Source organism: Argiope bruennichi, chromosome 7 (assembly GCF_947563725.1).
Source record: "Argiope bruennichi chromosome 7, qqArgBrue1.1, whole genome shotgun sequence".
In the NCBI taxonomy this organism is placed as follows: Eukaryota; Metazoa; Arthropoda; class Arachnida; order Araneae; family Araneidae; genus Argiope; species Argiope bruennichi.
In genome coordinates, this window is record NC_079157.1 from 68,565,617 (window position 1) to 68,588,847 (window position 23,231).

The 23,231-nt window shown below is 27.8% G+C and overlaps 1 protein-coding gene across 1 annotated transcript in view; it reads right to left on the reverse strand.

Moving 5' to 3' along the window:
* Positions 1-21,221, reverse strand: part of LOC129976354 (nose resistant to fluoxetine protein 6-like) — a 53,227-nt gene extending 32,006 nt beyond the window's left edge. Inside the window, exons 1-5 of the mRNA XM_056089881.1 lie at positions 20,805-21,221; positions 8,048-8,406; positions 6,931-7,148; positions 4,167-4,281; positions 1,731-1,818 (exon numbers count right to left, since the gene is read on the reverse strand). Coding sequence (XP_055945856.1) covers positions 1,731-1,818; positions 4,167-4,281; positions 6,931-7,148; positions 8,048-8,354 — 728 coding nt within the window. The 5' untranslated portion in view covers positions 8,355-8,406; positions 20,805-21,221. The remainder of the gene's footprint in view (positions 1-1,730; positions 1,819-4,166; positions 4,282-6,930; positions 7,149-8,047; positions 8,407-20,804) is intronic.
* Between the last annotated feature and the right edge of the window lie 2,010 nt (positions 21,222-23,231).

Consider the following 23,231-nt stretch of genomic DNA (forward strand, 5'->3'; position numbering starts at 1 on the left):
AAAAAAATGAAATACTCTACAACATTAATAATGGGCATTTATGAAATATGCAAATCTTTCTTTCTAAACATATTAGCGCATTCATATGATTTCCTTAAACTATTCTTTTGATCCTCTGAAAAGATGTGAAACTAATTAATACTAAATGCTATATTAAATATCTTTTTTAATCCTACGATTTATTAGGACATGCTTGTAATTTCAAATAATAATAATAGCAATGCATTTAACTTTCAAGAAGTCTTTTGAAATTATTTCTGTTGAAAATATAAATGTTACCCGCTTCAATTCTTTTTCTTATAAACAAAAAAGATACGTATTTCCCCAAAGGTATAACGATACAGGATTGCGAGAAAGACACAAAATTTAATTTTGAATATATAGAAATCTGTGTATTACATGGAAATTTAGGTCAGAATTTTGGGAGATAAAACCTTAAAGAAATGAAATAAAACATTCTGTAGATAGAACAATGTAAGGGAATATCGAAAGCAAACTAAGAAACTCGAACAAAGATAAAGCTAATTTAATATTCAAATTACAGTTTTCCTGTCAAAAAGTCTTATCTTCCTCCATAATCAGTCGAATATAAAATCCTAGCTTATGATATTTTCTCTCCTTTATTTTTCTTATGCTACATCCGAACTTATTGTAATTCGCTTCGACATGGATAGCTGACTTCTGAATTACGTAATTCGTCCTCTGTAATATCGCATTTCTTGCGGCAATTACTTAGCAGCAGATTTTACTTATCCTTACATTGTTTGAGTCATTGTTTTCTATGGATGGGTAGGTAGCTGCCTTTTTGTAACATGCTTAAATTACATAATATAATTGTCGCAACAAATTATCTCTCATTTTTAACACCCTCATGCATTTGAAAATATTTTTTTTCATAATGATTTTTTTGTAAGATTTAATAATTAAGCTTTTTCATACGATTTCTCATGTATGTTTTAATTCCTTGATTTTTTTTCCTTTCCATTTTTCATTTTCTATACTATAACTACCTTGCGCCTTTTGAATTCTTGGATAAAACGCTGTGTGAATTCTGATAAAAAATATATCAATTAATATATAAAGAAAAAATTTAAACAAAAATGCAAAAATTTTATTAACAGAAATAAATAATTGAACTTGTTTGTATTCTTTCTATTTTTTGAAAGAAAAAAGGATTTTAATTAAAATTCTTCTTTATGGAAAAACACGAAGTAAATACTCGAATGGCCGAAGTCGTTTTATATAAATTCTTTATAACTTTAATAAGACAAATATTATTAATAAGATAATATATATATATATATATATATATATATATATATATATATATATATATATATATATATATATATATATATATATATATATATATATATATATATATATATATATATATATATATATATATATATATATATATATATATATATATATATATATATATATATATATATATATAATATATATATATATATATATATATATATATATATATATATAATATATATATATATATATATATATATATATATATATATATATATATATATATATATATATATATATATATATATATATATATATATATATATATATATATATATTTGAATATACATATTTCAAAAATATGAAAAGAAAGTTGTTTTATTTATATTTTATTCTTAAAAATATGGTTAACAATTTTCTTTTCTAATAATTTATATAAATATTTTATTAAAAAACATACTTACAACGTCACTATGTGTATAGTTTCCACTTTAATTTCTTCACTCACAAGACAACTGGCGACTCGAATTCCAAAATTTAGGGGTTTAACAACTGAAAATGAATGAAAGAACTGTTAAGAAAATTAAAAAGAAAATAATGGAAGTAACATTTACAATAGAACTCTTTCTATATATACAAATGAATACACGTACTAAATGTGTTTTATAATTCCAAAAACAAAATTTTGCATATGTTCGGAGTAGGTTCTAGAAAAATGGAAATTTATATTTGCCGTAAAAATTCAAAATCCGTAATTTTGCCTTTCATAAAGAATTTCCGGCCTTGCAAGCATAATATTATAATTAAAATAGTCTTTCACTTTAAAAACTCTAAATTTTTTGTACTATGTCCATATTTTTCGAATCATTTAAATTTTTAAGAATAACTAAAACTGAAGTAATAATTGGCATTCAACTATAATATAACATTAGAATTCATTTCTAATCGTTTCACCATCAGATTTTTTTAACTAATGACAAATCGAATAAATAACTAATTTGACATTTCTTTTTAACCATGCCCTCCTTTTACTTGAGATATAGTTAAAACAGATATATTAAATTTTATAAAACATGGTTATATTACGAAATTTTCAGAAGTATAGATTAAATATTGATTTTGATTTCATTGATGAATTATTTTGCTTACTGCCATCGTTATTTAATTCAGTTTTTTTTCAAATAATCCGATATTGATAGTTCAAGCTTGATAAGAGCTCACTGGAAAATGGTTTAGCTAAAGAGACCAGATGTGTTGAATTAGATTAGGTAATTCATAATTATATTACTTTGTCTAGAATTGAAGTAGTGCACTGAATTTTATCCGAATTTGAATTAAACGTCCCAGATTGTTCAGAAATTTGTTCGAAGAAAAATAGTCCTTATTAAATAATGGCTCGATATAATTTTTAAAAAAAGAAGTTCACATGTAAAAAATAATATTATATTTAAAGCTTAAATAAAAGTGAATATTCTTCCCCAACTTTTACTAAATGAATTAAACTGATCAGACATCAAAAATTAGACAGTAACAATTCTAAAATTTTACTCCATACACTGGATGGAAAAAAATGTTCTAAATTTTAATGAAATGTATCGATGCACCCCTTTTTTACGGATAAGCAAATAACCCCTTTTAAAACATTTGAAAACTTTACGGGTTTTTCTTTAAGTTGGCTTCAAAAGAAATATCCTTACCAGCTTTCGTTGAAAAATAGGTCACCCTAATATGAATAATGACAGTGAACCAGTTTGTGAGGGAAATGGTAAGAGTTATAGCAAATATTCTGTTTAAGCTTCTTTATCTCTTCCTGTTTTGTTTTAGAAATATTTTATTATTTTGGTGGATTTTACATTATTTAATTTATTTATTTACATACATTTCTGCATTTTTTCTTTTACCTTCTAACCAATGATCTGAAATGAGATTCAGAAATTTTAGTCACTTTAATTTAACGAAATTTGGTTGTGCAGTTATTTTCTTCGAAACTTCACAAGTAGAAGCAGTTAGATCACCAATTCAAGAATTCTGCAAACACACACTCAAAGCTGACCTTTTTTAAAGAGTATTTAAAATTTAATATTTTTACATTTAATTTATAATTAGAAAGCGGTAATGTTTTAATTTAATAAAATATTCATATGAACTTTTGCTTCTGATTTTTAAATCGCATTTTCAGTTGCAATTAATGTAATTTCATGCTTGCATTTTATAACACTATGTGGAATTTGCAATTATATAAAAAATACATATAAATAAAAATGATGGCCAAATGTGATTTTTCCAAAAATGCTCAAGCTGAAAAATTCGTCTGCTTGACAAAATTTTAAGTCTTTCTTTTAAGTGCTTAAGTGTTTTATATGTCTCAACTTTCATTTATAGCAGAGGTTTAATTCCTTTTTTAAATACAAATTTATAGTTTAATAGGAAATTACTAATTTCAAGATGAGTTGTCTAATCTCAAAATGGATCGCGTAGAATCCTTGCATCGTGTAAAGTTAGACAGCGTCTATTTCTACCAAGTTGTTCTTTTGTATTAATGAATAAAATTAATTCGGAAAAGTATCTTGATTAAAATTAATAAAACAGTTATTAAATTAATTTCATTTAAAATTTAAATTAATCTTCATTTACTTATTTTCTTTTTAATATGAAGATAAAAGATAAAGTATCATATGAAAACTAAAAATTTCATCAAAAAAAAAAATGCCAATAAAATAAAGTAAAAAATAATTTTTATTAAATATTTAACGCTTCTAAGCTAAACTTTTATATCTTTTACATTATTTGTGTTTTACATGCTTTATATTACTATTTCTCAAAAAATGTGAAATCCACATATTTGTAAGCATTGTATAAGAACGACATCAAATTTATTAAAATATTTTATTATAATTTACCCTGTGCTCCCAACATTTGCATATCATCTGCGCTGCAAGTAGATGGAACACAGATTCCAAATCGATGAGTCAGTTGATAAAATGCAAAGATCTTGGTTTCAATTTCTTTCATTATCTAAAAAGAGATACTTAATCTAATTATTTGAAAAGGAAATGGAGATGTTTAGATAAAGCTGTGGACATCTTATAATAAGTTGCAATGCTGCAATAAAGGTGTTTTTTTTAAATTAACCTTTTTAACAAACAGTAGTTATCTATGCTCGATCAAGCAAGACAAGAGTATTACATAAATAAAATCACTTAAAAAATTTATGAGCGTTTCCTTTAACACAAACAAAATTTCTATCGTTTCCGATTGTAAAATATGAGGAAGTTATTCATTATCCAACCGATTAGGTGAAGAATGTTCCAGGATTATGTCAATTAAAATTATTTAAACCGTATTATATGCGTAAAAAATTTAAATCTAATAACAGACAAACTGAAATAAGCCATTTGTTTGTGTGCTCTACATTTAAATTTGTTATTCCGTTTCTTCCTAGTATTTTTATAAGAATTGCCAACAATTTTAAGTTCAGTATTACACTCAAATCTGAATAAACTACCATTTCGCAATACTAAATCATATTGCCTTTTTAACGGGGATAATGGTAAATACAGAGTTATTAGATTTTTAATTTATATGCAGATTATTATTTTTTGTAAATAATTATATGCTTATTATGTACACGACGTTTTTTAATAGTTTATTTGTGTAATGAGCTTTCAAGAATTATTTAGACAGTTTCCTTTGTAAAAGTAACAGATGTGCAACAACGTTTCATCCCGTGATAATCAAGAAATCATATTCATTCGTATTGAATGTTAATTCCAGCAATGATTAGCTATTCGTAAAGTTTTCATGAGTTATTTTTTAATAAAACTTCGTTCATTAACTGCCATTTTCGTCAATATTCTTTTTCTTTAGAATTTTAATTATCTTGTAACAAATATGATAGGCACACTTCTCACCTGTTATTACGATGGCTTCTTATATTACACCTAACAAAGGTTAAAGTTGTTTAAATTTTTGTTGTTCAAATTTATTTACTTTTGTTATATTCAAATCGAGCAAAGGAATATGAAGTTATATCTTAATTTGAATTATCTGTTCAGAGATGTGCAGTAATTTGACATAGACAAAATAATAATAGACAAAAAGAAAATTTAACATTTCGCACTTTGAGTGTTTTAAATATGAGTGTTTCAGGTAACTCAAAGGGCATCATATTTTTTCTTCTTTTATTAACTCTTAACAATTTAATTGAATAAACTCTGTATATGATGTGATAGTAAAAATAGTTCTTAAATTTTTTAAAATGTTTTTTAGATATTAATTAAAAGCAATGCACAGTGCTTTTATCTATTGGTAATATTCAATCTCTCAGATTCATAAAAAAACTCTATGGGTATTAAATGCAATAATTTTTTTAGAAGATTTTTTTTTTTTTTTTTTGTGATGAAACGAGTGATTTACCTTTGTAAATAGTCTTAAGAAATTTTTAGTATGTGCATTTTATAACATATATACTTACACCCATAAATTAAACATATTTGATAATTTCAGGAAAATAAACGCTTTACAGAAACAGTTTCTGATGAAATAAAATTACATATATCTTCTGAAATACCGTGCGTTTGTTTTAAGCTGAAATAAAACATTATATTGAGCAGGAAATAGCGCTTAAGGGGCAGAGTATTTAGCAGAGTTTATAAAAGAAAACGTTGCTTTGACATAGTGTAGTACAAAATCATCATTTATTCATAAACGAATAACAGATGAAAGTACCTTGGAACTAGGAATGGTATAGAAGATATAGAATGTCATAATATAGGATGGAAGCGTAAGAAGTTTTAGTATGGGTGATGCTCAGATTAATCAGTAGTAATTATCAAAAAAAAAAAAAAAAGAAACGGCAAAATGCTGCAACAGACCTACTCTGACAGCTGCCTGCAACCTCAAGTACAAGTTTCAAGGAAATTGTGGACAAGATTTAAAAAGTAGGATCTGTGTATCCTCAAACCTATCAAATATTCTTTAGCTATTGCAGGTTTACTACCAGTCCTAGGAAATAAAGAACTAGATCTTGGGATCATGAGCTTACAGTGCGTGTTTTCTATAAACTTCATCCAAACTATAAAAATTATATTTATATTAGTACTAAATGAGGTGCAACATGTACTACGTCTTCCCTTGTAAAATCCTGATTTAAATTCCGGTACTAGTTCAAATAAATTCTTTATAAAAGATCTCAAGAATTTAAAATATTTTCTGTAAACATTCTCAATCAAACCCGCTTTTGGTGTATGTTTTATAATTAAACAGAGATAGGTTACAATTCTAAATAATTTCCATCTCACGGATTGAATTTCAGCAATATTTATTCTTCTTTTAAATTTGAATTATTCTAATGAAGAATGTAAATTATTCTAATGTTAATGTTTAATAGATGGGCATAACTGCGTATCCAAATAATTGAAATTAATTAAGTCATTGCTCTCTCCAAAATTTTTTCTCCTATTATCAGAAAAAAAATCAACTGCAAAAAAACAATTTTAATTTGAAATTGTTATTTCCTTTATCCTTTATTAATTTTTTTATTTCAAAATTTTTTCCGAATAGTAGAACTGTAATAAAGAAATGAGAATCTTTATGCAAAATGATATTAAAGGTACACAAAATTATATCTCACGCACACACACACGCACGCACATACAAACTTACCGATTCATTAGGATCTATATGTGATTTTTTAGCCAAGTTCAAGTCCTTTGGCCGAGGGCCTAAAGATGGAATTGCTTCCACTGAACAATATTGGCCTCTGAAATCTTCAAAGCCTTTTTTATTTTTAACCAAAATAGCGAGACATTGATCAAATGCTCCGAATTCTGTAACAGTACCTTCGAACATGCCAGATGGTATCTTCGCCGTTGAATCCAACACTGCAACAAAATAATAAGTGTCCAGGTGAAAATTAAAAACATAACTAAAAGATTAAAAAAACTGCACTACTGACTGTTAATAATATTGAAAACTTTTTATTTCTATTTTCCTGTACATAATAGCATGGTTGATTTAATTTTTCACATTTTTTTTATCGCTATATAAAATGATTTAGGAATCCGGAATTTGTTTAAAAAATCAATAATTTTCAAACAGAATAGAAAAAGGCCGCTTGCACGGAAAAGATGGTAATCAAATCGCATTTCTTTGTCTTGATGAATAAGAAAAGCGATGTGTAAGATATTAATCTCAAAAATAGCATAAAAAATTCCAGTATTTCATTCATCGTCAAGATTATAGGTGTTAGATGAAAGAATCTCTTGCTAAGGACGATGAGAAATTGTTGGACGAAGAGCAACAGTTACTGAATGCTGCAAAAAGTGCGATAGATCGTCTTAATAGTTGATCTACTGAATGGATCTACTGAACACATCAATCTATTTCTATTATTTTTACCAAACCTTTATCCTATGTAACACTAGTATTTTTTTTTATTTTATGCAAAAGTACTAATTAGAAGGATAAGAACTGGTAAACTATTTTCAAAAATTTTTGGTTGCATCAGTTATTAACTTCGCTGAAAATAAATTTTTAGTAAAAGATCCGACTCTATTCTCATTTACTTTATACAAACGACCGCTTTTTATCTTCATTCTTTACGAATTAATAATTTTTTCGTACTTCTAAATAAACCAGCATGTTCTTTACAATTTGCAAATTTATATCTGTTAAGAACCTATTGTGTATTGGCATTGCGTAGAAGAACTTAGTGACAATGTCTTACATGCACTTTGAAATTACATTCATTAAAATTCGAATAACTGAAAGACCAACTTACTTTTTATCGCCCATACTTTAATTTCTTTCAAAGAAATGGCATATTTTATCAAACTCGACAAACAGCCAGCTGATATATTAACATTCTCCATCATTCTGTATAAAATGGGCAGAGTTTTCTTCACTGCATTGTTTGTGAAATTTTTGAGAAAGCTCTCGTACAAATGCACGTCCGGCCTGGCAAGGTCGTAACTTGACAATGGATGGCCCGCTTTTGCAGTTGCGTTCTTCTTTTTTGGATCCACATGGCACAGGATGCATGTAAAAAATAACACTAAGACAAATAATACAAATACCTTTTGCAACATTTTGGAACAGGATGCTAGCGACTAGAGAAGACACTGAATTCTGAATGATAATCTGGAATGGAGAAAGAAAATCAGTTTGGTTATGTGTAATTACAGTAAATTAGGAATTGTTCAATTTAGGTGAAATACTACTATGACCAGAAAATTCTCAGAATGGTGGCATAAAATAAAAGTACCAATTTATTGGTTAAAATTAGTAACATTTCCTTCAAAGCAATCTTTTCTGATTGCAATGCATTTCTACCAATGCTTTCTCCAATCATCAAAACATGCCTTAAAATTGTTTTTGTGAAATCACATCTAATTTCATAGTGGTTTTTCTTAATCCAATGAATGGCCTTATAACGATAATCTTGAAAAGGCAACTTAAGAAATAGAGTCACATGATGCTACATCAGATGAATACGGAGCTTTTGGAACAGTATTTATTGAATGTTTGGTTAAAAATTCATGAATAATATTTGCACTGTGGGGAGGTGCATAATTGTGGGTCAAAACCCATGGGCGTTTCCGCCATATTTCAGATTGTTTCTGACAAATTACTTCATACAAATTGCGCCAAATCAAATACATCTTTATTGTATGTGGCAAGTGGTAGGAATTCGTAATGCATACCACCATGACAATAAAAGAAAACAGTTAACGTTATCTTGATTTTTAAACTACTACGATGTGACGTTCCAAGTTCCCTTCATTGTTGAAATATTAATGTATCAAAAGCATAATCCGAGTTTCATCACCGATAGTAACGCCTTTAAAAAAGAAAAATTACTTCGAAAAGGCATTTCTCGGATTATTTGAACCCTTTGTTTTTAGAACATATTCAAGTTCTTGGAACCTCTTGAGAAGTGACGCGATTCAGCTCTAAATGATCTTTTAAAATTGTATGACAGCGTGATATAGATCTGATATTATCAATATTTTGATCATTTATTGAAGTGGATGGTCCACCAGATCGCACATGATTTACAATATCTTTTCTACCATTTTAAAACTATTTATACTAATCAATCACTCTTGCGTTTGATAAGCCGTAATCTTTTAAAAAATGTTTTTGCAGCTATGATTTCACCGCAAAAACAAAATTTAATGCATGTGCTTTGCTTAAGAATTCAAGCAAAGCACATGCATTACATTTTACTATAAAATTAATGAAAATCTCAGATTAAAATATTAAAAGCATATGAAATAATTCTATTTAATTTAATTCTTTTAAGAATATTAAATACGATAATATAATATTAAAAACTTCTTAAGGTCCGCTTTTGTGCATTTTACAAACGTTTACAAATAATATATTAGAATTTTCTAAGATAATTTTATTTCAGGTTAATTTCAGAAGTAATGATGTTTTTATATATTTAATCCGTTTAAACGATAATTTCTGATATACATTGTAATGAGTCGTAAGATCGCCATTACTTTCTAATGCTGTGGAAACAGGCATCATCTCTTCCAGTGAAGAAAGTTAAAAGAAATGTTAATGTTATTCTTCGATCACCGCTTTTGACTGATTTGCTGGCACGATATTGATTGCACTATCAATTCTATACTAAACTGCTTTGCATGGTAATCAAAAGGAAGCTCCCTGATCTTCTCTTGAAGCAACTGACTCTTTTTCATGATAATACTTGATTACACCTCCCCATGATATCCAAGCGACCCTACAGAAATTCTTTTGGTAAGTGTTGTAATGTCTAATATGCAGTTCGAATATGTCATTTTGGGATTCTCACATAATTGGACCAGAAAAGTTTGTCAGGGTAAATGTTTTCAAACGATTGACGACGGGAAGAAAGCAGTGCTAGACGTCTTTAAACAGTAACCAGTCTTTCTATACCAAGGTCATTGACCTGTTGTCGGAATGATGACACCTGTGATTGAACAATAATGGCATCTTTGTTAAATTTATTTTAAAGTATAATTTTTTTACCTTTTCCTGTTTACATTTCTGCAACTCTTATAATGAATAATTTAACAAAATCTATCTTTTTTTAAACATTTTATTAGTCGGGGCTAAGCAATGTTGCATTCACTGTCTCATCAAGTACAGTATATTTCAGTGACGATGAAATCCGATAAAAGAGTTTAGAGAAAATGCATTAAAACCTGAATACATTTTTTCAATTTATAAGTGAAATTATCTTCAGAAATTTATTAATAATTCGATAAAAATATTACTCGTAAATTAAAGTTTAAAAAAATCTGAATTTGCGAAATTGCTAGAATTATTTTATAAAGTTAATTTTCCATATGATAAATTACATTTAAAAATTAAATAAGCATATAACTAAGCATTTTTATGTAAAAAAATATCTGATTTCTTTATAACCATTTTTAATATGACATTGATAGTTATAGATTGTGCGACCTAATATCGCGATTAAAATGTAATTCGGTTCCATGCGATTGTGATTTTTTAAAAAAGGAAATTCGCAAACAAATGCGCGATTTCAAGATGCCGAAGAATATAGAAACAGGCACACGGTTAATATAAAAATTATTATTGTTTCATGATAATCCATAGCACATAATAGTGTGGGTTTATCCCAGTAATTCTAATTTATTTATATTTTAATATACATACCGAGTAAAAAATATAGTTCAAAATGACGAACTCCTTTTTCCAACAGTTTTTTAAATTTGAATTGAAACTGAAAACGATAAACTGTATACTCTAAAATATATGAAAGATGTTTATAAAATGGTGGATCAGACATGAAGAGGCAGTAACTATACACCAAATCATGTAACTTTCGAAACAGGTTGCAGGACCGGAAATGAAAGTTTCTTGGAGGAGAGAGCGTAATAGTGAACGTACAGGGACGAATAACATCCCTAAAAAAACCCTGATGTAATAACCTCTATAAACACAAGTACTTTTGCGCAATATAACTCATATTTATATCAACAATTCCTCAGTGGTGAGACCCACAATATCTGAACACACTTCTTTATGATTAAGGAATTGAACTAAATATTCAAAGGCTTATTAAAAACGAAGCAAACATTTTTAAACGTTTTTTTAATTAATATCTAAAAAATTATTTTTATATTATCTTAAAAATTACCTTTTTAGTGATACTAATTTTATCTCCGTACTAATTTTCACTAATTTTAATATCTTTTTTGCATTTAATTGGAGACACAATCCATAAAAATATTTTAAATCTTGTTTTAACTCAATTTCTTGTTTGTCTATTCAGTACAACTTTTGTAATAAATTTTTAACTAACTTCCAGATGAGCTAGAGATTTGCAATTTTAAAGAAAACTTAAAACTGGATTGCAGTGCAATTTTAAAGAAAACTTAAACTGGATTGCAGTGCAATTTTAACTCACTTTCTTTTCTATTGATACAAATTTTGTCATAGGGAAGTTAATTTAAAATAGAGGACAAAATGTCACGCACACAAAGACTAAAAAGCAAAAATTAATCCATGAAATAATTTTTTAATATACAATATTTTTAAAACGAACTAAAAAAGTTAAAATAATTTCTTCCCATATAGAATTTCTTAAAAATTCGTGAATTTTTAAACCTTGCATTCACAATGAAATTTTTCATATTTAATATCAGTACTTTGTAATTTCGCTTCTTATTTTGTGAAGAAGTGAATAAATGGATATTAATAAAAAAATATATGATGTTCAGGAACTTATTTACACAGAATATGTTAATAATTGATCATCATATACTTATTCAGTGCTTATTAAACAACAAGCACTTGAGCTTGTTTGATTCTTAAACTTCTTCAACCGGAAAGAAACAAAAGATTATAACTTATTAGATTGTATTTGACGGGGGAAAAACAAAGGAATATCATTATGAGACAAAACGAGGAAAATGTTCAACAAAACATTTTTCAAAAGTTACGCCTTGTGATCTTTTTTTTGCAATATGCGTGACTTTCATCAATTTGCGGAAACTTGCGACATGTAATCTGAAAAGGAATTCCAGAATTACTTGTGAATGAATTGCAAACCGTTAGTATGTTGGCGAAATAGATCTTTTGAAATCAAACTACTCTCGATGCCTGTGGCTTCATCAAATTTCTTAATGGGTGTGCAGATGCTGAGAATGACCTTGGTGTATTTTTTCCATAGGTCCTAAAAAACTCGAAAATCGAGTTGTTTCAAAAGAAGTTCATTGTATCATTAGAACAAATGGCTATTGACCTAATGTTTGTAATCATAATTTTTTTAGCAAGATTAAAGCAATATCACCCAGTCTACTGTACTCGAACTTTCCAGAGTTCTAACTATTTATTTCTTTATATCTCTCTGAAATAATAATTTCGGACCCCAGTTCCCGAATTCGGATCTTTCATCATAATATCGAACCTTTCATATTGGTCTTAGCTTTATGATTTTTGTTGAATAGTATCTTCTTAATATGAATTTTGGAATATGAAATTTTTAATATGCAATTAATGATTGCGCTGCTTATATTCGTTTATTTATTAATAAGAATCATATTTTTAATCATATTACAACGATGTAGTCATTCAAAGATGCAATAATTCGATACAAAAATTATGACAAATCTTTGAATATTTTTAGAATTTTATAGACTTTTAGTTAAGCGAAAACTGCAATCTATTGATAAATCAGAATCTTTCATCTATTCTATCAATAGACATAGAGAAAAATAAATTGACGAAAAATAAATTTGAAGACCGTATTTTTTAAAAAATTGCAATATTCGTAAACAGAAATAAAAGTGAAATAATTTAAATCAAATATAGTTTTAGTTTGAAGTATAATTTAAAATATACATAGTATATGATAATATTATATAGTCTTCAAAATTTTGGATGTTTAATGCAGAAAATGTATGTAAAAAAATTTATATTTAAAAAAAATTGCAGATAATAATTAAATAATATTTGAAATCAAACTGAAACTTTTTATTTAAATGAAAATTATAACCAAAAAATTCAAATTTTTGTTTTTATCACCAAACAATATGAAATTTAAACTCTTTATAAATGTTCAAATAAAAAGTAATTTTTCTCTTATTTTGGTAATAAGGGATTATTTCCTTGAATTTCATTTTGTGCGTTATTCATTCAAAAAATTTGACATCGAGATTTTCACTTATCTCTAAATAAATTTCTGATATACCCGAGTTTGAAAAACATATTTTTGTAGTAATGTCTGTCTTTCCGTGTGTAAATCCGATAATTCAATATTGTTGTGAATTACATGGCTGAAATTTGGTGTATGATCTTTACACCTAATTTACAGATTTCTACGGACGTTCTGTCGGGTTGTGCGAATATTAATGAGTACGATAACTACAAAAATAAGAGAGCTAGATGGATACAATTTGTCACACAGATTTAACATATATATTATAGATACCTATTAAAGTTAGAACTAAATCAGTCAAGGGATCGATTATCTGTCGACTTCTACTTTAACAAAACTATAATGCACTAACTCTAAAACGCAGTGATTTAAATATATGAAATTCGGTATTTTTGTGACTACAATTGTACTTCAATGTTAAATTTTGGTTCGAATCTGTCGAAAAAATATCTAAAATACTTATAGAAATTGTGTTTAAATTAATTTTGAAAAATTGAAAAATTAATTAAAATTAGATAAATAGTTGCACATAAAATGAAATTTATGTGACTTAAAGGCTAATTTTTTAAATTTTAAGATGGTGGAAATATATATGTTACAGTGAAAACCCGAAATCAGTCAAAACGCGAATTAACTCGGAAAAACGCGTTCTAACTGACAGCGCCAGGGAGAACGCGAATTCACTAGGGAAAACGCGTTCTAACTGGCAGCGCCAGGGAAAACCCGAATTACAGTGCTAAGGAGAACGGATTTTCTCTAGTTATTTACGGTTTTGTCGAGTTAAAACCTTACGAATCTAGATTTCTTCTTCATGAAATTTTCAAAACTAAGTGAATTTCTCCAGTTTTATTCTTGTTGGAACGTGTTTGTGCTGATTGATTTATTTACTACTAGCCGCCTTTGGTGACCAGCCGGTTCGCCCAACTTAATGTTCGTTAAAATTTTAATAATTAAATATGTTATGCAATTCCTACTTTAATAGCTTCTTCATCAAAATATTTTAAAACTTCAAATTTTGATAGCCACATAATTCACCCATAATATCATAAAGGCCTTCAGTCATAACATAATATGTATCTCTAATTTTCTGTTAGCTCCCTTTAATTAAATATTTTATGTAATTCCTACTTTAATGGCTACTCATTTGGCGGTGGTGAAAATGAAAAGATTTTTTGGCGGGAAAGTTAGTTTTTAATTAATAATTAAAATTCTAATTGAAAATTAAAAAAAAGGGACCCCAGGTGCACATTTAATATTCACTGAATCATAATTTCTCATTAAATATAAACATAATATGTATCTCTCTAAATTTCTGTTAGCTCCCGTAGAATTTATTCCTTAAATTAAAGTGGAAAGGATTAATCTGCAATTAATATAATAATATTTTTCACTGAAATAAAGCATTTTTTTATAATATGATTACTGAAAACAGAGTCACTGAGCGTTTAAACTTTATGGGCACTAAAGAATATCTTTCTTAATTTATATAGTATCTCAAGAATTTGTCAACAAAATTTTCTCAGCTCATCATGAGCAGATCGATTAATTAATAATGTATAATTTTAAATGCATCAAACACTGAGAAAATAAAACGAATCGTTTAAAATAATCGGTTGAAAACAGGGAAAAAAAACTACTTAATAAACAATTTACTTAAAATTATAAGCATATGCAAAAAAATATATCACTAACATAAATACAATTTAATTACAAAAGCATACAACTAACCTAAAAATAATTTAAATCAAATCCGCATCCGTTCTCAACAATCAGAACACAATATGCATGCGTGAATTTTCATCGCCAGTTACGGTAACGCAAATGCGTGAATTATTCTATGTCAGTTGGGGTAACGCTATGCAGATTAGAAATTTTTAATTTCCTTTATTGTTTTATTTTAATTCAAAAGTGCTTCAGAATGAATCTGAATGAATCGATTAATTAGCAATGTTTAATTTTAATTGCACCAAACAAGAAAATAAACAGAATCGTTTGAAATAATCGGCCGAAAAATGTTAACCCTAGCCTCATTACTGTTGGAAAAAAAAAACTGGGGCCTTACTCATTTGGCGGTGGGGAAAATGAAAAAAGATTTTTTTGACGGGAAAATTAGTTTTTCATTAATAATTAAAATTCTAATTAAAAATTCAAAAAAGGGACCCCAGGTGCACATTCCCGACCTCCAAGGTATACATGTACCAAATTTGGTAGCTGTAGGTCAAATGGTCTTTTCTGTAGAGCGCCAACACACACACACACATTGAGCGCTTTATATATAAGTATAGATAGATGAGTGAAGAAATTGTTAATGCTTTTTGCGCTAAAAAGTGGAAAAACAGATTTCTTGAACAATTACAATTGTTACAGAAAAACAGAATAATTTGAATGTGATTTCACGTGATGAATAGAAAACTCTTTTATCTGAGGTTGTAGAAGCAAAATCTGCCGTTTGCAAGACTTCTGTTCAGTACTGCAGATTAAAAAGATTTGACATTCTTGAAATCAGTGGAATAAAAAAATTGATTTCTTCAAATGAGTCCATCAAATATTATTTACCAGTTGAAGAAATTTTTGATGTCATCGAAAGTGCACATGTGGCCATAGGGCATGGTGGTAGAGACAGACTGAAAATTGAAACTTTAAGAAAATATGCTAACATAACCATTGGGATGATACATTTTTTTTTTTTATCAATGTGTGAAACATGTCAAAAGAAAAAAAAATGTGAAAAGGAAAGGTTTGGTTTCTAAACCTATCATTCACTCAGAAATGAATAGTTGCTGTCAATTGAATTTGATGGACATGCAATCTCAAGCAGATAAGGAATTTAAGTTTATTATGGTTTACCAGGCCATTTAATAAAATATATGTTACTACGACCACTTCAGAGCGGAAGAGGTTGCGTTGAAGTATTTGATATCGTTTTGATATTTGGGGCTCCTTGCATACTGCAATCTGATAATGGAAGAGAGTTTGTAAATTCATTTATAGAGAAGTTACGTACGTATTGGCCAGAATTGAAGATTATTCATGGGAAACCTCGTCACAGCCAGTCGCAGGGTTCGATTGAGAAGGCCAACCGAGACGTAGAAAAGATGTTGGCTTCATGGATGAAGGATAATAAAAATACAAAGAGATCCTATGGTCTTCGTTTTGTTAAATTCATGAAAAACAGAGCTCTACATTCAGGAATTAAACAATCACCATACAAAGCTATGTTTGGGATTGAACCAAGGGTTGGAATGACAACCTCAAATTTGTCATCAGATATTATAAAAACTATCGAAGACGAGGATGAGCTTCAGAAAATTTTCGAGGATATGAATGCAGAAGAACAAGAAACAGAACAAGCACAATCAGGGGAGCATATGCTTGCTAAGAAGTCGACCAATATTTTTCTAATTAGAGAGGAAGTCAAAGAAAATTTAATAAAGCAAGCCAAACGAATAAAAAAGATATCCAATGCAACACATCCTGAGGTTGATATTGGAGGTAATGTTGTTGTTTCCATTCCAGGTATTGATAGAGCAAAAGCTGATTTGCGAAATCTCATAGGTGTAGTGCTTAAAAAAATAAAGATGGCCTGTGCAAAATTGGTACGAAACATAGAATTCCGAACAAACTATATTCGAGGTAAGAAACGATATTTAATTTAATTAGTTTAGTATTTATTCAATAAATATAATTTATTCAATTTATATAAACTTTAAATTATTTTCTAAATATTTTTACAGTAGATTATATCTAATCAGGGTACAAGTTTGATACAAAAGTTTAATATATTCCGTGATTTTTAAATCTGAATTCGATATATCTCGGCAAATGTTCTTGACTAAAGAAGAAGTACCGAATCAGGAAATATCTCTGAGAACAGCAGCAAGAAAAAGAGCTATAGCAACTCGGCAAGTGTTCGTCCACTGTTCTTGTAAAAAACAGTGTTCTTCAAAGAGATGTTTATGTGTGAAAAATGATTCTCTTTGCAATTCTAAGTGTTACAGTAGTTTGCATTGTCGAAATAAATAATCTGTAATAACGGTACTGCTTTAAACAATATCCAAAGAAATTATTTTTTTCTTCAATGATAGGATTTTTCCTCAAATACTATTTTGTTAAGTACAATTTAATATAATAATTTCGGATGGATGCAAATAATTTTGTCTAACAAATCAGTCAAAACACGAATAAAACGGTTATCCCTAGCGTTGTTAGAGATACCGCATTTTTCCTTGTTAATTCGGGTTTTCCCTGGCGCTGCCAGTCAGAACGCGTTTTCCCTAGTTAATTCGCGTTTTGACTGATTTCGGGTTTTCACTGTAACATATATATTTACAATGATATGTTCTGAATTTATGATGAAAAAAACGTTAAATCCTCCCTTCCCTATTTCATTCCCTTTAAAGTTAGTTACGTAATAATTTTTTACAAACGGAATTAATACGTCTAGGTGCTAAGTTCCGTTAAAGGATGTGGAATTGTATAAAGTTCGAACAGACAAACAAATGGACATCCCGTTTTATATGTGTAAATTCGTTAATTTTGATATTACTTTAACTCCATGTTTTATATTTTAATTTAGTAAAAAAAAATCTAGAATTTTGCATTGATATTGAATAAATTATGAAAAATTGGAACTAAGTAAAAAATTTTTAGAAAATCAAAGCGTCAGAAATCCGATTTCAGCTACAATTTAATCTTACATGGATTTTTTTCAAGGCGAAAGTCGTTTTAACTCCATGTTTTATATTTTAATTTAGTAAAAAAAAATCTAGAATTTTGCATTGATATTGAATAAATTATGAAAAATTGGAACTAAGTAAAAAATTTTAGAAAATCAAAGCGTCGGAAATCCGATTTCAGCTACAATTTAATCTTACATGGATTTTTTTCAAGGCGAAAGTCGTTTTAACTTTACTAAATTAATTTCAACTAAAATGGATGATTAAATTTCGAAATTATCTTAATGAAAGAACATTAAAGGATATATATACCTAAGCAAATTAAAGGGAAATAGTTATAGTATTTATTTCAGTACGACAATATATCTTTTTTGGCCTAGATTTTTAATGTCTTGCAAACCTGACTTTTGAAGTTAAGTTTTTTGAGACTCTATACATAGAAATAGCAGCATTACTGGCCCCGAAAATTTTCGGTTAAATCCTTTATACGTATTTCAATCTATTTAATCCATAATCCTTTAAATGCTGCTATTTCTTAACAAATTATTTTTATAGACATAGAGCGCATGTTATTTAAAAGATTTACTCGATTCTATTTGTTGTATTATGTGTCTTTTTACTTCTCTGTATTCTTATCTAATATTTAAACCTTAGTTTGAAATGGAAACTGATTAAATTTCCACTCAATAACTTGCTTGCTGAATCAAAACATGCCAATAAAAAAATTCGAAAATAGTAAATAGAATTTTTATATGTATTATAGAATAAGTTTAATAATTCAAGAGGATTGTTCCCTGATTCAATAAAAAAATTAACATAGTATATTTAAAAAAAGCAAGATTTTAAGCTAATATAATGATTATGTATTTTTATGATTCATTCAGTTTCAGATTTTTTTTTTCCAAAATTCGCATTCCTACAATCTAAATTATATTTGCCCCATATTTGCTAGTATAGGTATAATGGCCTGACTTGTAGAATGCCAATCACACACACGCACAGTCACACAATCGCTTTTATTAGCATTAATGGTAGCTTTAGCACATGCAATTTGTCCTGTTGAGTTTATGATGAGAACAGATATAAAACATTTTGAATTTTGTAATTTTTTTTCGAAAATTACATCTTTTAATCCTATTGATTGTTGAAAAAATCTAAATAAATAATATTTTTAATTTTTTTTTTTTGTAAAAACACTTTCCTAATAGTTTGCTATAAATAACTTGCTTATTTTTAAAAGTAAAAATATTTTTCATTTTTTTTTTTTTTTGTGAATTTGTATAATTTAGTATACACATACTCATACATGAATAAATTAATTAACAAAAAGAAATAATTAAACTCGAAACTTAAGCATAATTGTAGTGATGAAATAACTAAAATACTAATAACAGATTAATTATTGTAAATTGCTTACAGTAACAAGGCGAGAATAAGAGCTTAACGAAACAAAACAAACAATTTTGAAATTATACTTTGAAAGCAGCAATGAAATAACCCCTTTATGAATATTTTTTTCAATAAAATGCATGGAAAACAAATAACGTTTAAGATTGAAGAGTTTTTGGTCCTTGTTCTAAAAAAAACCCTGCAATTTTAAATTTTTTACTAAATCCATGGTCCATGTTCTTTATTTGATCTATGATTATGAACGCGAAATAATGTTCTTTTTATAATCTTCGATGCACACATAAATTTTTTTTTAATTTATAAAATACGCTTTCAAAATTTGACTGTGTACAAATATAACTGATGAGACAAACTAAAATATCGCTAGTGTAACATTTCCAGAGCAAGTTTTTGGAATTTTGAAAAACATTAACTGCAGAATGTTAGTAAAATAGATTGTTAGTTAGCTAGTGTTACTGAAAGAAATAAAACTACATAAAATATAAATATTTATAAATTCAATTTAAGAATATGGCTTTAGGAATTGCTTTCTTAAAGTTAGATTTATATATATAAAATACATATATTAAGAAACGAAGAAATTTTCAAATTTTTACTAACAAATATTAATGTTGGTGAGGAAAAAATAGAATCAAGAAAATAAGAAGTTATTGCAATAATATTTTATGCTGTAAAATTTTCCTAATGTCGACATTTGAAAGAGCGTATTAAGGTATTCTTTTTATTAAAATAAAATATTTTTCGATTTTAGTTGCAAGAATCATTTAAATCTTTATTTTGTTCGATGATTTCAAAAATATATTGTTTAATAACTTTTTTTAAAAAAAATTCCAACATTCATTAAATACATTCGAGATAAATGATGGATGAAAATTAATGCTTAAACAAACAAAATAATTCTTCAGCAAATGCCACTCTACAGTGTGGCGTTTAAAAAAAAATTAAGAAATAAAATAATTAAAAATATACACTGAAAATTTTTTGAATATTGTAAATTTAAATAAATATGTTGCATATGAGCAATGCCAGCAGGAAAGTAAAATGCTTTAGAAAAGAAAATTTTTTTCAACAAATGCAAATGCACAATGCAGCAATTGCAAATAAAAATAAAAATAATTTAAAAAATATTGTATATTTTTTTTAAATAAAATTAAATCAAACTTAATTTTTTTGATATTGCACATTTAAACGAACATCATGCATATGGATAATCCCGGTATGGAAGCAAATGCTTAAGAAACATAATTATTCATCAAAAGAAAAATACTCACCACTTAAAAACACATAGTTAAGGAAACGCATGGGCAGAAAAAAGCACTGAAGTAACATTGAGGGATTTTCACCTAAACACTCTCAGTTCATTCAAAGATTTCCACGCTGTTGGCCGGAACTGGATGTTTACTTCATACTTTGGCGGCAAATCACCACCAACCTGTTCGTTACGAAGCTATTGCATGACCACACATTTGTCGAAACGAGATCAATAACAAGGCAGAGTGGAAGCCCTTTTTGCGTAATTAAATTAAGTCGTCCAGGGGAAAACATGAACCTGTGTTTTTCCAAGCTCTTATATCGCTGAAATCTGTTGCGGTATAAAATCCATGCGGGTCAGTAGGTAGTTAAATTATTTCACTCTGCGTGTGCTCAAGTGAGCGGAACCAACAAGACATTTTTTTCTTTTCTGTCTCCGTCTTTATTTTGTTTTATTTATTTGTAGGTTGAGGAAAGTTACTTTCCCTTTCGTTTTGAGGGTTGCCTTGAAGAAGCGAAAGGGATGACGCACAGGGAAGCAGGTGGCATTATTTCGCAAAGCGAGATTACTCCATGCTGGATTCTAGCAGCCACTCAGTGGTAGAAGTGTTCGGACACAGAACTTTTCAAAAAAGTTGTTAATTTATTTCCTGTCAGGAACTGATTTTGAAGAATTTTCTTATATACGGTTCTATTACTTCTTATTCGAAAAATTTTTTTAGGAACTGCTGCTACTAGCTGAGAAAGTAATTTTTTTAAAATTTGGTGTGCTTTGATTTGTATAAAAAAAACAATTGAGTTGTTACGAAAGATTAATGAAAATAATATAATTTTGCCGCCTTTCAGAATAAATAAAATTGTTTCTTGCATAGTTTTAAAAACAATTCGGGTAAAAAGCAACAATTCTGGAAACAATAAAAAAATATTCAAAACATAAATTTTAATTGAAATTTATAATTAAGTTTTTTTTTAAAGTAGAATTTTTTGGTGCTGTCAGATAGGTTGATAATACTGTCAAACTATTGGGCAAAATGAATGAAAATCACGTTCATTTTACTTTCAGGCTAATTTTTCTGAAGTGCAATTTTTATGATCGTATTTCAAAAATATATATTAAATTCATACTTCACCTACAGTTTCATAGGATTACTTGTATATATTTGCTGGAAGAATGTTGCAAGGGAGGTTTCCTTGGTGAAAATATATATCCAGTGACTATCCCAAAAATTCAAATTATAAATCAAGCTTGTATTACAGATCATTGAGTAAGTTATAATATTTTTCAAAGCAAGTTCTGTTTAAATCAAGCAATTAGCAGTACTTTTTTGAGTATATGGAGCTGTGATCGGAATTAAATATATTGATTGGCGACAAGCTGCCTTCTTTTACTAATACTAACTCTCTTATATTAATTATTCGATATTGATAAAAATTGCTTTAAATATTTTTATAAGTCATTCTTTAATAATCTGTAAATCAATTTAGCTTTTTTTTCTAAATTTGAGTAACTGTCATGTTTATTTTTACTATCTTTATCGACAAAACATGATTTGCGATGCCATTTTCCATTACGAATTTAGCTCTATTAAAAACAGTTAGAAGAATGCCCTTTGTGAATATTGAGTGGAACGGAAAAAAAATTAAATTTTTTTCCCATAGATGGAATAACTGCTTTTCAATAACGAAGACAAAATATAGTGATTATGTCTTGAAAGACAGTAAAGTTTCACGAATTTGAAATATTTCCCTTTATTTGAATGTGTCTTTTAAATTTCGTATTTTCTCTGTAAAACCCAGATAAAAGTGCAATTTTATTGATATTGATTTTACTTCTGAAATATAAGAAAAAAATGATGAAAACGCTCAAGGTTAGTAATAAAAAATAGGAAGCCTATTTTACAAATTTAGTATGTCCTTCAACCAAGAAAATACTGTAAAATAATTCAAACGCTCGTTAAATTGCTGTCTATTGCCTCCAAATGTGGTCGCTTTGGAATATCAGAGCTTGAACAGTCAGAGACTGTTAATAGAAAACAGAGATCGAAACAGAGCATATCAAAAGAAGAAAAAATAAGGTAATTATTCAAAAATTAAAGAAATTATGGAACTAATATTTCGGTTGTATACAGTAAATGATAATCCTATTAATGCTCATCAAATTTTTATCTAAATAAATTTTAAAAAATTTTGCGTCTGCATAATTTAACATTGAATTGAATCCTTCATGAACGAATAGTGCTAAATATTTTACATATCACATGGATGTTATTTTACCAGCACAACAATGCGCTTCTACTCTGAATGAGTGTTCAGAAAAGTTTGAGATGGAACATCGATAATTTACTTAAAAGAGTTTAATGTTGAATTGAGGCGGAAGTCGTCAGACACGATGCAGTTTAAATAATGATTACAGGTTTTTCAAAAAGAAAAGTGAAGACCAAATACCA